The 13609-nt window shown below is 38.6% G+C and overlaps 1 protein-coding gene across 1 annotated transcript in view; it reads left to right on the forward strand.

The window, feature by feature from the left end:
• Positions 1-13609, forward strand: part of LOC117301515 (dynein heavy chain 8, axonemal-like) — a 142916-nt gene that overhangs the window by 108681 nt on the left and 20626 nt on the right. Inside the window, exons 62-71 of the mRNA XM_033785541.1 lie at positions 1134-1271; positions 1951-2078; positions 2719-2887; positions 3898-4053; positions 5225-5380; positions 5943-6032; positions 6579-6671; positions 8720-8824; positions 9386-9524; positions 9996-10110. Coding sequence (XP_033641432.1) covers positions 1134-1271; positions 1951-2078; positions 2719-2887; positions 3898-4053; positions 5225-5380; positions 5943-6032; positions 6579-6671; positions 8720-8824; positions 9386-9524; positions 9996-10110 — 1289 coding nt within the window. The remainder of the gene's footprint in view (positions 1-1133; positions 1272-1950; positions 2079-2718; positions 2888-3897; positions 4054-5224; positions 5381-5942; positions 6033-6578; positions 6672-8719; positions 8825-9385; positions 9525-9995; positions 10111-13609) is intronic.

Raw genomic sequence — 13609 nt, forward strand, 5'->3', positions numbered from 1 at the left:
TAATAATAATAATAATAATAATAATAATAATAATAATAATAATAATAATAATAATAATAATAATAATAATAATAATAACAATAATAATAACAATAACAATAACAATAACAATAACAATAACAATAACAATAACAATAACAATAACAATAACAATAACAATAACAATAACAATAACAATAACAATAACAATAACAATAACAATAACAATAACAATAACAATAACAATAACAATAACAATAACAATAACAATAACAATAAAAACAGCAGCAGCAGCAGCAGCAGCAGCAGCAGCAGCAGCAGCAGCAGCAGCAGCAGCAGCAGCAGCAGCAGCAGCAGCAGCAGCAGCAGCAGCAGCAGCAGCAGCAGCAACAACAACAACAACAGCGAGGATCCTGAGAAAGACCCTTGAGATCTAAGGCTACGGGACGTAGCCCGGCTCGAGGAGTTACCGGCACAAAGGAAAATGAGATCTTTCTTTTGCATGCTGTGATAAAATGAAATAATAATAATAATAATAATAATAATAATAATAATAATTCGTAAGATTTGGCAGGTAAAGGTAAAAGTAGTCCCCGTGGTGGTTGGAGCACTTGGCACCATTCCCAAAGCACTGGGGAAACATCTAGATGAAATAGGGACAAATGTGAGGGTAGATCTATTACAGAAGGCAGCGCTTTTGGGAACAGCGAGGATCCTGAGAAAGACCCTTGAGATCTAAGGCTACGGGACGTAGCCCGGCTCGAGGAGTTACCGGCACAAAGGAAAATGAGATCTTTCTTTTGCATGCTGTGATAAAATGAAATAATAATAATAATAATAATAATAATAATTGAGTTTTCAAAACTGTCATTTGTCTTTACAAAATTTAATTTATGCAATTGACCTAATAACCTTTGTTTTAAACTTCACTCTATATCCAAGTCATTGCACCTGTCTACTCTTACTTGTTTAACAAAAAAAAAACACACCACTTTAAGTGTGTCGTTCGTTAAACCATTGTTTATCAGTTTAAAATTCTAAGTTTGAATGTAGGCACTTACTAGTGAGCTAAGCCTTAGCAATAGTTTTTGATACAGTATTGCTCATGCACGAGATACTTGATATTGAAATGTATTTTGGGTTGTTTATTGCAGGCTAACTTGACTGTACAGGCAGCGCGTCTTACCATTGCCAACAATGAATTATCTACGGCTCAAGCCATACTTGATGAGAAGCAGAGAGAGTTAGATGAAGTACAAGCAAAGTTTGATGCTGCAATGAAAGAGAAACAGGTGAGTGTATTAAGGTAACCTATCATTGACGACTACAGTAGTGGTAGTGACAATACCTGTCACAAATGGTAAATCTTTTTATCCTCAAGTAATTGTGCTTATTGTGTCCTTACCATGTTCTTAAAAACTTTTAACATTTTACAAACATATTCATTTGTTGTGTGTGTTGATATTAAATAAGTAAGCTTATAAAAGTAAGCTTTTACGCAGTTCATATTGCGAGCATCAAGGAAAATGCATTGGAGTCCTATCAACCCATTACACCTGGGCCCAACTTCATACAACAAAAGTAGCAACAAAATTATGGTTACTACACTAAGATTACCAGCCACAATACCATGTCACATGCACAATGTGTGACTGGCATCTTGTTCATATTTGCTTAGCAGCTAGTCTTTAACTAATAATTTTGCTTTTAAAAGCAATGAAGTTGTCCTCTGGTGCTACCACAAATCTTAGTGCGCTATTTTTGGGAGTTAATGTCCCTATGCAGCATTTACTCGCTTACCATGTGCAATTTGACTCTCAAAATGACGTACAGGACAGACAGTGCATGTGCGTTGGTGCAGGGGCGGTAGATACAATAGCATTATTAGATAACATTTGATGATACACAAGTCTGGAATGGTTTAAATTACTGAGGTCAGTTCAACATGAGCTTTTGTGTATTTGGTTGTAGGACCTATTGGATGATGCTGAGTCTTGTAAGAAGAAGATGTTAGCAGCGTCTGCATTGATCAATGGACTTGGAGGAGAGAAAGTCAGATGGACTGAACAGAGCAAAGAGTTTAAGGATCAGATAAACAGGTGTGTACACACAGTTGAGGCTTATATGGACTGCTAGTGTCTCTAAGGACAAGTTATTACTATATAGGACTTAAGGCATTGCTGAGGTATCAATATATATTTGTTTGGTTGCGGTAACACCATGTGTGTATCTACTTGCCAAGTAGAGTTTGTTCTTAGAGAACTGTCTTTGGCTATTCTACTACCTAGGAGTAGATATATTGGATATTCGGGAGAACAGAAAAGAACTGTCCTGCTTTTTTTAGCTACTACCTGTGGGGGGGGGGGGCTATTAATAAACATCACAGCCAGAGGCCAAATTTAATTTTAATAACAATATTTTACAAAAAACATCAAAAAGAAAATACATAGAAATGTGAAAGTATGTTGCTTTTTGTGGTGCCCAGTGTTTTTGTGTCAAACTAGAAGGCTGCAAGAGATTGTAACTTTATTTCAGTTTTGTGATCATAACATTTTTAATTGACTCCCAATATGTAAAGTAGAAGAAAATAATTGCATAAGAATTTGTCATAGACGTTTAATTTTAGACTTCTGTCAAATGCACTCTTTGTTAGGGCTTTGCCTTTGAATATTTTGACTCTATACTGGATATACATGTGTAGTATAGGTGTTTGTACTAACTGCTTGGTGTTTATTTCAGGCTTGTTGGTGACGTCCTTCTAGCCACAGGTTTCTTATCCTACTCAGGACCATTCAATCAAGTATTTCGGTTTAATATGAATGAGGATTGGATGAGTCAACTGACTTCAAGAAAGATCCCGTTCACTAAGAATCTCAATATCACCAACATGCTGGTCGATACAACCACAGTAAGTTAGCATTATTTATAGCAACAAATAACAAAGCACTTATCACAATATTTTACTGGATATAAAGTTGGATTGAATTAATTGTTGTATTTGTTTTATTCATTCATTCATTCATTCATTCATTTTTATTAAAAAACCAACTGGCAGCACAAAGCTGAATAATGTGGCATTACAAGATAACAAAATTGATAAAAATAGCATAGATAAAACACACAAAAATTATAAAAGACGACGACAATAAGTAAAAATAAATATTAGATAAACCACTAAAAGACACTTTAAAAAATGCACAGGGTGTTGGGGGAACCCTCTTATACATTGAAACCCCACTATGGAATAAACCAGCTACAAAGAGTAACCCTAGCAGTTAAAAACTGAACAGTCTCTATATCGTAAAAAGGAAATGTTTTTTCATGTCCTTTATTTTGAGGCTCATCATTGTCAACAACAACTGAATTCTTCATCATCCCTCTTTTTCTTGTATCCGTTGTATAGAGATTTAACTCTTAAGTGCATAATTGTAGCACTGATTATTCTAAAAGAGTTCCTCTTTTGCTTTAAATGGAAACCTAATAAGGACGGAATTTACAAGTTCTTCTTCATGGTCGGTCTATTTTCTGTTTGAGCATTATGGGCCTATTATCTACGTCAACCTCCAAGATGTTCGTTTCAAGCTTGTCTTCAGTAACTCATATCTCCCATTTTTATATGATAACAGTCCAGTTTTTATATGATAACAGTTAAAATCAGTTGGGGTGGTTCTAAAAGGAACCGGTGGTTTCAACTCAATGTTTCGATCAGTATGCTCTGATCGCTTTCTTCAGAAGACGATCAGAGCATAGGCTGATCGAAACATCAAGTTGAAACCAACGGTTCTTTTCAGAACCACCCCAACTCATTTAGAGATACTCATTACATGGTGTTACCGCAAACCTTTTCATACCGTATTTCCACCATGCAAAGTTTCAAATCCTACTTATATTTGATGTGTTTGTGTTTTTCGCTATCAGATTGGAGAGTGGAATCTACAGGGTCTACCCAATGATGATCTATCTGTACAGAATGGAATCATTGTAACGAAAGCTACTCGCTACCCACTACTCATTGATCCTCAGGGACAAGGCAAAACATGGATCAAGAATAAAGAAAAAGAAAATGGTTTACAGGTAAACTTTCTATCAGATTTTAGATTGAGGTCAAGGATCACCTTAAAGTACAAACAAGAAGACTTGACAATATTTTCAAGAAAATTGTGAACATATCAAGTTCATATCTTTGGATTCCGTGTCCATTTTTTCTACCTTTTTTCTTGATGGATTTGACTTCAGTAATCAATACTAACTATGGTTTACTGAACATTGTGAATGAAAACTCAAGACTTTATGTGATCTACCTTCTTAGTTTGACTGCATGAAGTAAGTTACTAGAGGTTTGTGCACTATGGTAGTGGTTTTTCCTATCATATTCATACAAATGACCAATGATTTCTTTAGATTGAAGGATATTCATGTAGTAATGAGTCTGTTTAATGGTGTATTGAGAAGTTATTTAACATGCTGCAGGTTTCTGTCTAGGACATTAAATGCATGGTAGAATTAAACAAACTATCAGATAACCTTTGATTATCACCTTCCATAATAGAGATGTTAAATTTGCATAGGGATAAAGAATATTAATTTTGGGTTTTACCCTTATACACCGATGTTTATTAGCACTGTATACACAGTACTTTCCAGAGTCCTGTGGAAAAAGACAAGTTGCTCTAGAATTGCAAGGGTCGTGGGTTCGAATCCCACCCGAGTAACATGCCTGTGATAATTTTTCACAGGACTCGGGAAAGTACTGAGTATACAGTGCTAACACACATAGACCTTATGCATTGACGTCATCCAGCCGCCATCTTTGAGATCAAACGGTGACGAAACAATCGAAACGCACATAGATTGGCCAATGAACAACCTCCTTTTGACCTCAATGCGGGGGCGCCGTACTGAAATGACGTCATGTGCATAAGGTCTATTGGTGTCTGGGTAAAAACCAAAATTAATTTTCTTTATCCCCGATGCAGATTTAACATTTCTTATATCCTTGCGGTACCCGCTGCCAAAACAGAGTTGGAAGGGTTGTGGGTTCGAATCCCACCCAAGTACTACCTGTGATAGTTTTTCACAGAACTCGGGTAAACAGTGCTAACACACATCGGTGTATGGGTAAAAACCAAAATTAATAACATTACATAATGCAACAAAAACTAAGCAATTACCTGATTGACATTAAGTTTGTACAATGTTAGCATTTCAATGCAATTTAATGTTGTTTGTTGATTTTGGTTTAAAGGCGACATCACTGAACCACAAGTATTTCCGGACTCATCTTGAAGACAGTTTGTCTCTTGGTCGTCCATTGCTTATTGAGGATATAGGAGAAGATCTGGACCCAGCATTAGATAATGTACTAGAGAAAAACTTCATCAAATCTGGCTCTACATTCAAGGTAAGAAACAATTACCATAGTAGTTTTCCTTCTAGTTTTCCTTTATTTTATCTGAAAATGCACACATTTGAAAGTTGTTGTTCTAAGTTGGCCAGCAGTGTAATGCTTTCAAAAACATTAATTTCTTGAAAAGAAATATTTCATCATTAAAAAGGAAACACTAAAAGTTTACTGACGATGACTAGAGCAAGCTAGTCGAAACGTTGAGACCAGTTCAAAAACTGACTCCGCGGTAGTGCATATAATTTAGATCCTTTTTAGCTAAAGTAGTAGTCCCAGCCACTTTTCTATACCTTCAACTCGGGTAGTAGTTTAAAAGCAGGACAGTTCTTTTTAGAATTGAGAAGTCTCACGAACATCGATATATCTACCCCGCGGTTGTAGAATAAAGAAAGAAAAACTCTACCTGGCAAGTAGATACACACATGGAAAAAGAAAATATATATCCAAACACTTAAATATATATCCAAACACTAAAATGTATATCCAAACACTAAAAGCTTCCCAAAATTTACTAGAGTGTATTTGTTGAGATTTCTGTGTTTATGAATGTTACTTTCAGGTGAAAGTTGGTGACAAGGAAGTAGACGTGATGAAAGGTTTCACTCTGTATGTGACTACAAAGTTAGCAAACCCAACATACACACCAGAGGTGGGTTTACTCATTACGCTTCAATGAGTACAGTTAAATGTTGACAACAAATTAATAGAAAGGCGATGAAAATAATGGAGATATCGAGATAATTGCTGAGGGAAAAAATGAAACTAACATTCTTTAAAACTGGGAATGCCCCAGTTTGAGTCATTCCTTAATAGCTTTGGTTCCCCCCCCCCCCCATTTAAAAAAAAAAAAACGTAATGAGTCCTTTTCCTCACACTAAAACGGGGTAAACATGTCCTTTCCTCGAAACACTCCCAGCCCAAAATCTGAAAACCCACGGTCAAACAAACCCCTCGATATGGACTCATTGTTTAATGAAATTACTTTTGTGTCAAAACAAGTGGTAGTTAAAACTGAGTTTGAAATTAACCATAAACAGTTTGTATCACTTTTCATACTGTGTTTATAGTTCCCCTGATTGACATGGACTAGCATGTACTTTCTGATTGGCCACTCAATACCTATATAGATACTAAATGAAACTTTTACAATATTAGAATGTGCCTTTGATGTGGTATTATTTTGTCCTATCTGTAGGTGTCTGCTCGTACGTCCATCATTGATTTCACTGTAACAATGAAAGGATTGGAAGATCAACTCTTGGGCCGTGTCATCCTAATAGAAAAACAGGTATTGACATTAACTCGTTGCTCCAAACCTAAACACTTCAATATACTTGCACTGATAATCAACTTACTTTCAGAACAAATTAGATTTGTTCTGATTTACTTAAAAGTCAATGTAAAAGTTATTTGTAAACACAGTGTTGACATTATCCATTGAACCAAAGCACATTACTGGAAGTCAAATCTTTGGCTTTAAAGCATTAGATATTAAGAAAATTGTAATGTCATCATTATTTTATAAATTAGAAGGTATTGAAACCAAGGATGCCTCATCTGTTAACTTAAAGGAACACGTTGCCTTGGATCGGTCGAGTTGGTCTTTGAAAAGCGTTCTGTAACCATTTGTTGTAAAATGCATATGGGTAGAAAGATGTTGTAAAAGTAGAATACAATGATGTACACAAATATCCCTCGAAATTGGGTGGTTTCCTGTATACCTCGTCGACTAACACGGTCGGCTGTTTATGGGAGTCAAAAATTTGACTCCCATAAATGGCCGACCGTGTTAGTTGGCGACGTGAAGGAAAACCGTGCAATTTTGAGTGATACTCATGTGGATTATTACATTCTACTTTCAAAACATCTTTCTAACCACATCATTTCATAACAAATGGTTTCAAACGCTTTTTATAGACCAACTCGTCCGATCCAAGTCAACGTGTTCCTTTAAACACTGTAGCTTGCAAGCCTGATGAAACCAGTAAACAAGGGCACTTGCTTAATGGACCAGAAACATTAGGATTATACAACTATTCCGCGATAAGTGTTCTGGGTTCACTTCCAATCCTAGAACATGAACCTACAGTTTAGTTTCCCATTCGAAGGACAAAGCAATTATTGTAAAGTGTCTTTCTCAAGGACACACATGCACTGACCAGGACTTGAACTACTGATCAGAAAGACCAGAGCTTTAGTTCAGTGCTCTTAACCAATCAGCCACGGCGCGCCACAATGTCCCATTGAACCCCATATGCAGAAACACCAGAGCTTGAGTTCAGTGCTCTTAACCAATCAGCCACGGCGCGCCACAATGTCCCATTGAACCCCATATGCAGAAACACCAGAGCTTGAGTTCAGTGCTCTTAACCAATCAGCCACGGCGCGCCACAATGTCCCATTGAACCCCATATGCAGAAACACCAGAGCTTGAGTTCAGTGCTCTTAACCAATCAGCCACGACGCGCCACAATGTCCCATTGAACCCCATATGCAGAAACACCAGAGCTTGAGTTCAGTGCTCTTAACCAATCAGCCACGGCGCGCCACAATGTCCCATTGCACCCCATATGCAGAAACACCAGAGCTTGAGTTCAGTGCTCTTAACCAATCAGCCACGGCGCGCCACAATGTCCCATTGAACCCCATATGCAGAAACACCAGAGCTTGAGTTCAGTGCTCTTAACCAATCAGCCACGACGCGCCACAATGTCCCATTGAACCCCATATGCAGAAACACCAGAGCTTGAGTTCAGTGCTCTTAACCAATCAGCCACGGCGCGCCACAATGTCCCATTGCACCCCATATGCAGAAACACCAGAGCTTGAGTTCAGTGCTCTTAACCAATCAGCCACGGCGCGCCACAATGTCCCATTGAACCCCATATGCAGAAACACCAGAGCTTGAGTTCAGTGCTCTTAACCAATCAGCCACGGCGCGCCACAATGTCCCATTGAACCCCATATGCAGAAACACCAGAGCTAGAGTTCAGTGCTCTTAACCAATCAGCCACGGCGCGCCACAATGTCCCATTGAACCCCATATGCAGAAACACCAGAGCTTGAGTTCAGTGCTCTTAACCAATCAGCCACGGCGCGCCACAATGTCCCATTGCACCCCATATGCAGAAACACCAGAGCTTGAGTTCAGTGCTCTTAACCAATCAGCCACGGCGCGCCACAATGTCCCATTGCACCCCATATGCAGAAACACCAGAGCTTGAGTTCAGTGCTCTTAACCAATCAGCCACGGCGCGCCACAATGTCCAATTGAACCCCATATGATTAAACAATTGAGAAATTATTGTCTTAGAGTGGTCATGTTTAATTTTTTAGGAACTGGAAGCAGAGCGTACTAAGCTGATGGAAGATGTGACCGCTAACAAGAGAAAGATGAAAGAATTAGAAGACAACCTGCTTTTCAGACTCACTAGCACACAGGTCAGAAATCCTCATAATTAATTGATTTATCTATATGTACCAAAACTCTAGTCGGACATCCGATGTTACATCCTGCATATTAAACTCAATGTTCTCACTGAATGCATTGTGATTAGTGGTTTGACGGTAAGTTTATTAATACAAAACAATGTTCTGAAATCCATGTTGCTTTAAGTCAGTTTTAATTGTTGCTATTTTTGAACACCAACATGAGGTTGAAACCTTAAGAAAGTTTATTAAGAACAGTTTTGTTTCTGCCTTTTTTTTCTGATGCAAGTTTTCTGCAGAATAGATTCTTTGCAGAAGTGTTCTACACGTTGCGTTCCCAATGCAACTGTGGGATGACTTTTAATATGCTCACTTTAAGAATTATTTTTACAGCAGACCTTTACTTGGGGTAAAATAGATTTCAACAAATGTTGTGGTTTACTTCTGTTCTATATTTGATAAATTGGCAGTTAAAACAACAAAAGTTGTGTACCTTAACATTTTCCAACAAGTGGTTATGATCAAGTAGAGCTAATTTGTTTTGCTGATGATATTTGCCCTACCTGTTTATAGGGTTCCCTAGTAGAGGATGAATCATTGATCTTAGTACTAGCTACTACCAAAGAGACTGCTGAAGAAGTGTCTGAGAAGCTAGTAGTTGCTGCTGATACAGAGATCAAGATTAATGATGCAAGAGAAGAATTCAGACCAGGTAGGAGCAACTTTTATCTTGGTTTCTCAAGTAGTAAAAATACTTACCAAACATTCAGTTGATTTTCAAATACAAATGTGTTAATTTTAAAAATTATTTTGTTACAACCGGTTCAGACAGGTGCTCCAGAGTCGCGCCTAAACCAAATAGATCAGGAGTGACTCTAGGTGGACCCGAGTCAGTTTTGGTTTCAGACAGGCGAATTTAACAAAAACAGTTATATTAGGCTCGGCTCATGACAAGACCAGCGTCTGAAACCAAGGCGCTCCAGAGTCATTCAGAACCACTGCAACAGTTGATCTTTCGACTTCTAGCAGGTCCAGTTGCTCCTAACTGTTTCAGACGTTTCAAATTTTCATGCACTTAATTCAATAATTTGGTTTGGCGCAACGCCTCCCTGAAACAGGTGTTACCAGTTCTAATTTAAAGATTGTTTCATCATTTCATTCGTGTTTGTTATGTACTGTGTAGTTGCATCAAGAGGCAGCATCCTGTATTTCTTAATCACTGAGATGAGTATGGTGAACATCATGTACCAGACATCTCTCAAGCAGTTTCTTGGTGTCTTTGATTTGTCAATGGCAAGGTAGGATAATGTCTTAATTACTAATAATCCAGGCTAGTTTAACATTTTGGGGGAAAGTTTAGTCCTACATGCATTACTTTAAAGTGTGAAAGAAACAAAGTTCATACATTTTAAAGAGTCCCAAATGCATCAGACTTGCACATCAGCAAGCCCTAGATTGTACAATATTGGGTCAAGGTTCCTGCATCTTGTGATATGCATGACCTTGGTTTTACTAATGTTGAATGTCATTTCATTGACATTGGACCATTTAGCAAGCTTATCCAAGTCAGATTGGAGCACAAGTTCGGGTGTCGTGGCCGAGTGGATAAGAACACCAAACTCAAGCTCTGGTGCTTCTGTTCAGCAGAGTATGGGTTTGAATCCTGGTCGTGACACTTGTGTCCCTGAGCAAGACACTTAACTATAATTGCTTCTCTCCACCCAGGGGTAAATGGGTACCTGTGAGGGCAGAGATGGTTCTTGTGATTGATTTAGCCGAGTAGCGCATATTAATGTTGCATGAGGCTGTATACTCCCCACCAGAGAGCTGAGATGGTTTAAGGAGTGATTTAAGGCCCAGTGACCAGGGGTAATAATGTGAAGCGCTTTGGGACGCCCTCTGGGTGTGAAAAGCGCCATATAAAAACAGGTTATTATTATTATCATTATTATAAGTTCGTCATTGGCGTTTTCTATTGTGCAGTACAGAAGAATGTCATCAGCAAATAACACACAACTGGATGAAGTTGAATGAGATATGTCATTAACAAAAAGATTGAATAGTAACGGCCCTAATACACTGCCTTGAGGAACACCAGAAGTAATGTTAACCCATGAGGAGACTTCGCCCCTAAAGAGAACCGGTTGCTGCGGTCTGTCAGGAAAGACCGAACCCAACACCACAACTTGCCCCGAACATTGAAAGAGGTAGCAAGTTTTTCAAGTAGGATGTGGTGTGGCATTGTGTCAAAGGCTTTTGACATGTCCAGAAAACGGCATCTACTCTAGGGGGGCGAAGTCTATCAAGGGTGGATGACCAAGATTGAATAATGTTCATCAGTTGGGTAACACAACTCCTGTGTTTTACAAAGCCGTGCTGATAGGGATTTAGGAGAGCAAAGGTGTTTAGGTGATTATTTAATACAACAGTTATAATGCGTTCAAGAACCTTACATAACACAGAAGTCAGAGCAACAGGCCTATAATTAGTTAACAATACCTTATCCCCTTTCTTGTGAAGTCACCTGTAAGTAGGCATCTAGTGTTTTCCCTGGCTAGCTGAGCAATTGCATTCTGGAAGATAGATATGAAATCATTGAAGTCACCTGTAAGTAGGCATCTAGTGTTTTCCCTGGCTAGCTGAGCAATTGCATTCTGGAAGATAGATATGAAATCATTGAAGTCACCTGTAAGTAGGCATCTAGTGTTTTCCCTGGCTAGCTGAGCAATTGCATTCTGGAAGATAGATATGAAATCATTGAAGTCACCTGTAAGTAGGCATCTAGTGTTTTCCCTGGCTAGCTGAACAATTGCATTCTGGAAGATAGATATGAAATCATTGAAGTCACCTGTAAGTAGGCATCTAGTGTTTTCCCTGGCTAGCTGAACAATTGCATTCTGGAAGATAGATATGAAATCATTGAAGTCACCTGTAAGTAGGCATCTAGTGTTTTCCCTGGCTAGCTGAACAATTGCATTCTGGAAGATAGATATGAAATCATTGAAGTCACCTGTAAGTAGGCATCTAGTGTTTTCCCTGGCTAGCTGAACAATTGCATTCTGGAAGATAGATATGAAATCATTGAAGTCACCTGTAAGTAGGCATCTAGTGTTTTCCCTGGCTAGCTGAACAATTGCATTCTGGAAGATAGATATGAAATCATAGTCTGGTGCTTGAGGAGGCTTGTATATGAAACCAATAACAACATTTCTTGAAGGAGTTTTCACCTCAATGAAGAGAGATTCGGCAGAGTCAGAGGTTGTGTACAGGTCATCCCTTATAATGAAGTGAATGCTAGAGTGGATATATAAGGCAACACCCCCACCTACTCGTCACCTGTTCTTGGTGAGGAGTTGGTATCCAGGTAGCTGGAACACATCAGGAGAAGAGCTCTTGAGCCAAGTTTCAGATAGAGCAATAACTGAGAACTCCGGGAGTGATTGAATGGTATCTCTAAGGTTGTCTAAGGTTTTTGGAGAGGCTCCTGATGTTAAAATGGATGATGGTTAAGTTACGATCAGGACTGATAGCATTGCTGGTGAAGGCAGCTTCCCTCTTAGCGTAGCTGATGAATTTGATGATAACTGGCCGAGATCGTCGTTTACCAGAATGGCTGACATTGTGGTTAAGATTCGGCTTGCCGATTCGATGAGCTAGGTCAATGTCTGATGACTGAGAGTCAGGAAGCAGATGATTGAGGCCATCAACGGAAGTTCCCTTGCTGTCAGCGTGGCTCTCATCAAGACCATGTAATAGCAAACAATTACGGTGACTGTAGTCTCTTCGAGGTCAATAAGCTTCTGGAGCATGTCGTTGTTGGTGTTTTTAAGGGAGGAACATTGATTCTCTAAAGAGGTAATGGTTGTGGCTTAAACATCACTGTCCATTTGCAAGGATTCATGCACTTGATCAAATCTGAGTTAATTGATCGTGGCTATGATGTGGTCGTCTGACAGTAGCTTTATCACAAAAGCATCAGCAACAGCGGCTATTAAAAGTTGTAATAGCGTAGCATCAGATGATAATAGATTTGTTAGGCTTGTTCTTAGTTGATCGTCCAAGGCAGCATCTTGAGCAGGATTGACGGCAGGCTTTGATTTGTATTTACCGCCCGTGGCTGTAGGTTTTGGTGTCACACAGGTGCCGCCAACTTTGTTTGTGGTAGTAGTAGAGCCTTGTCCTTGGCCAGTACGAGAATTTGATCGCAGATTTTTCTCAGAGCATGTATCACTCATGATGATCAGCAGTGTAGTAGTGGTATGGGTTGTTTGGACTTGGAAGGCTTTTGGATGATCAAGCTGCCTTAAAGACAAAATTATATGAAATTTACTAGCACAATTTTGTGCGGGAGTCACCCACACGTCTTCATCGGTCTAGCGCCCTTGAGAAATAATTATCCTGGTTTATCCTGCAAAACAAAAAAAAGGTTAGATAGGATTCTTGAATCTGGTGTATGTACCGAGTCAAAGAAAAGTTTCCTCCTGAGTGCATGCACGACGGTACATGCTACGCAATGAGTCCTCTGAGCAAGTCAACGCCTCATCTGCTGTTATAATAATAATAATAATAATAATAATAATTTATTGAACTTATTATTGCGCTCTCTCCAGGACCAGCCTGTTCGAGAGCGCATAACAATTTTACAAAATTCCAGTAAACAAATAAGCTTATGAAAATTAATTAATTAATTAATCCACACAAAGACAATCAAATGCTTATTACATCAAAAAAACATTAAAAAGTTACAGCAAACCATTATAAGGTTACAGCAAATAGCCAAAATTATCCCACACAGAA

The sequence above is a fragment of the Asterias rubens genome, chromosome 17 (assembly GCF_902459465.1).
Source record: "Asterias rubens chromosome 17, eAstRub1.3, whole genome shotgun sequence".
NCBI lineage: Eukaryota > Metazoa > Echinodermata > Asteroidea > Forcipulatida > Asteriidae > Asterias > Asterias rubens.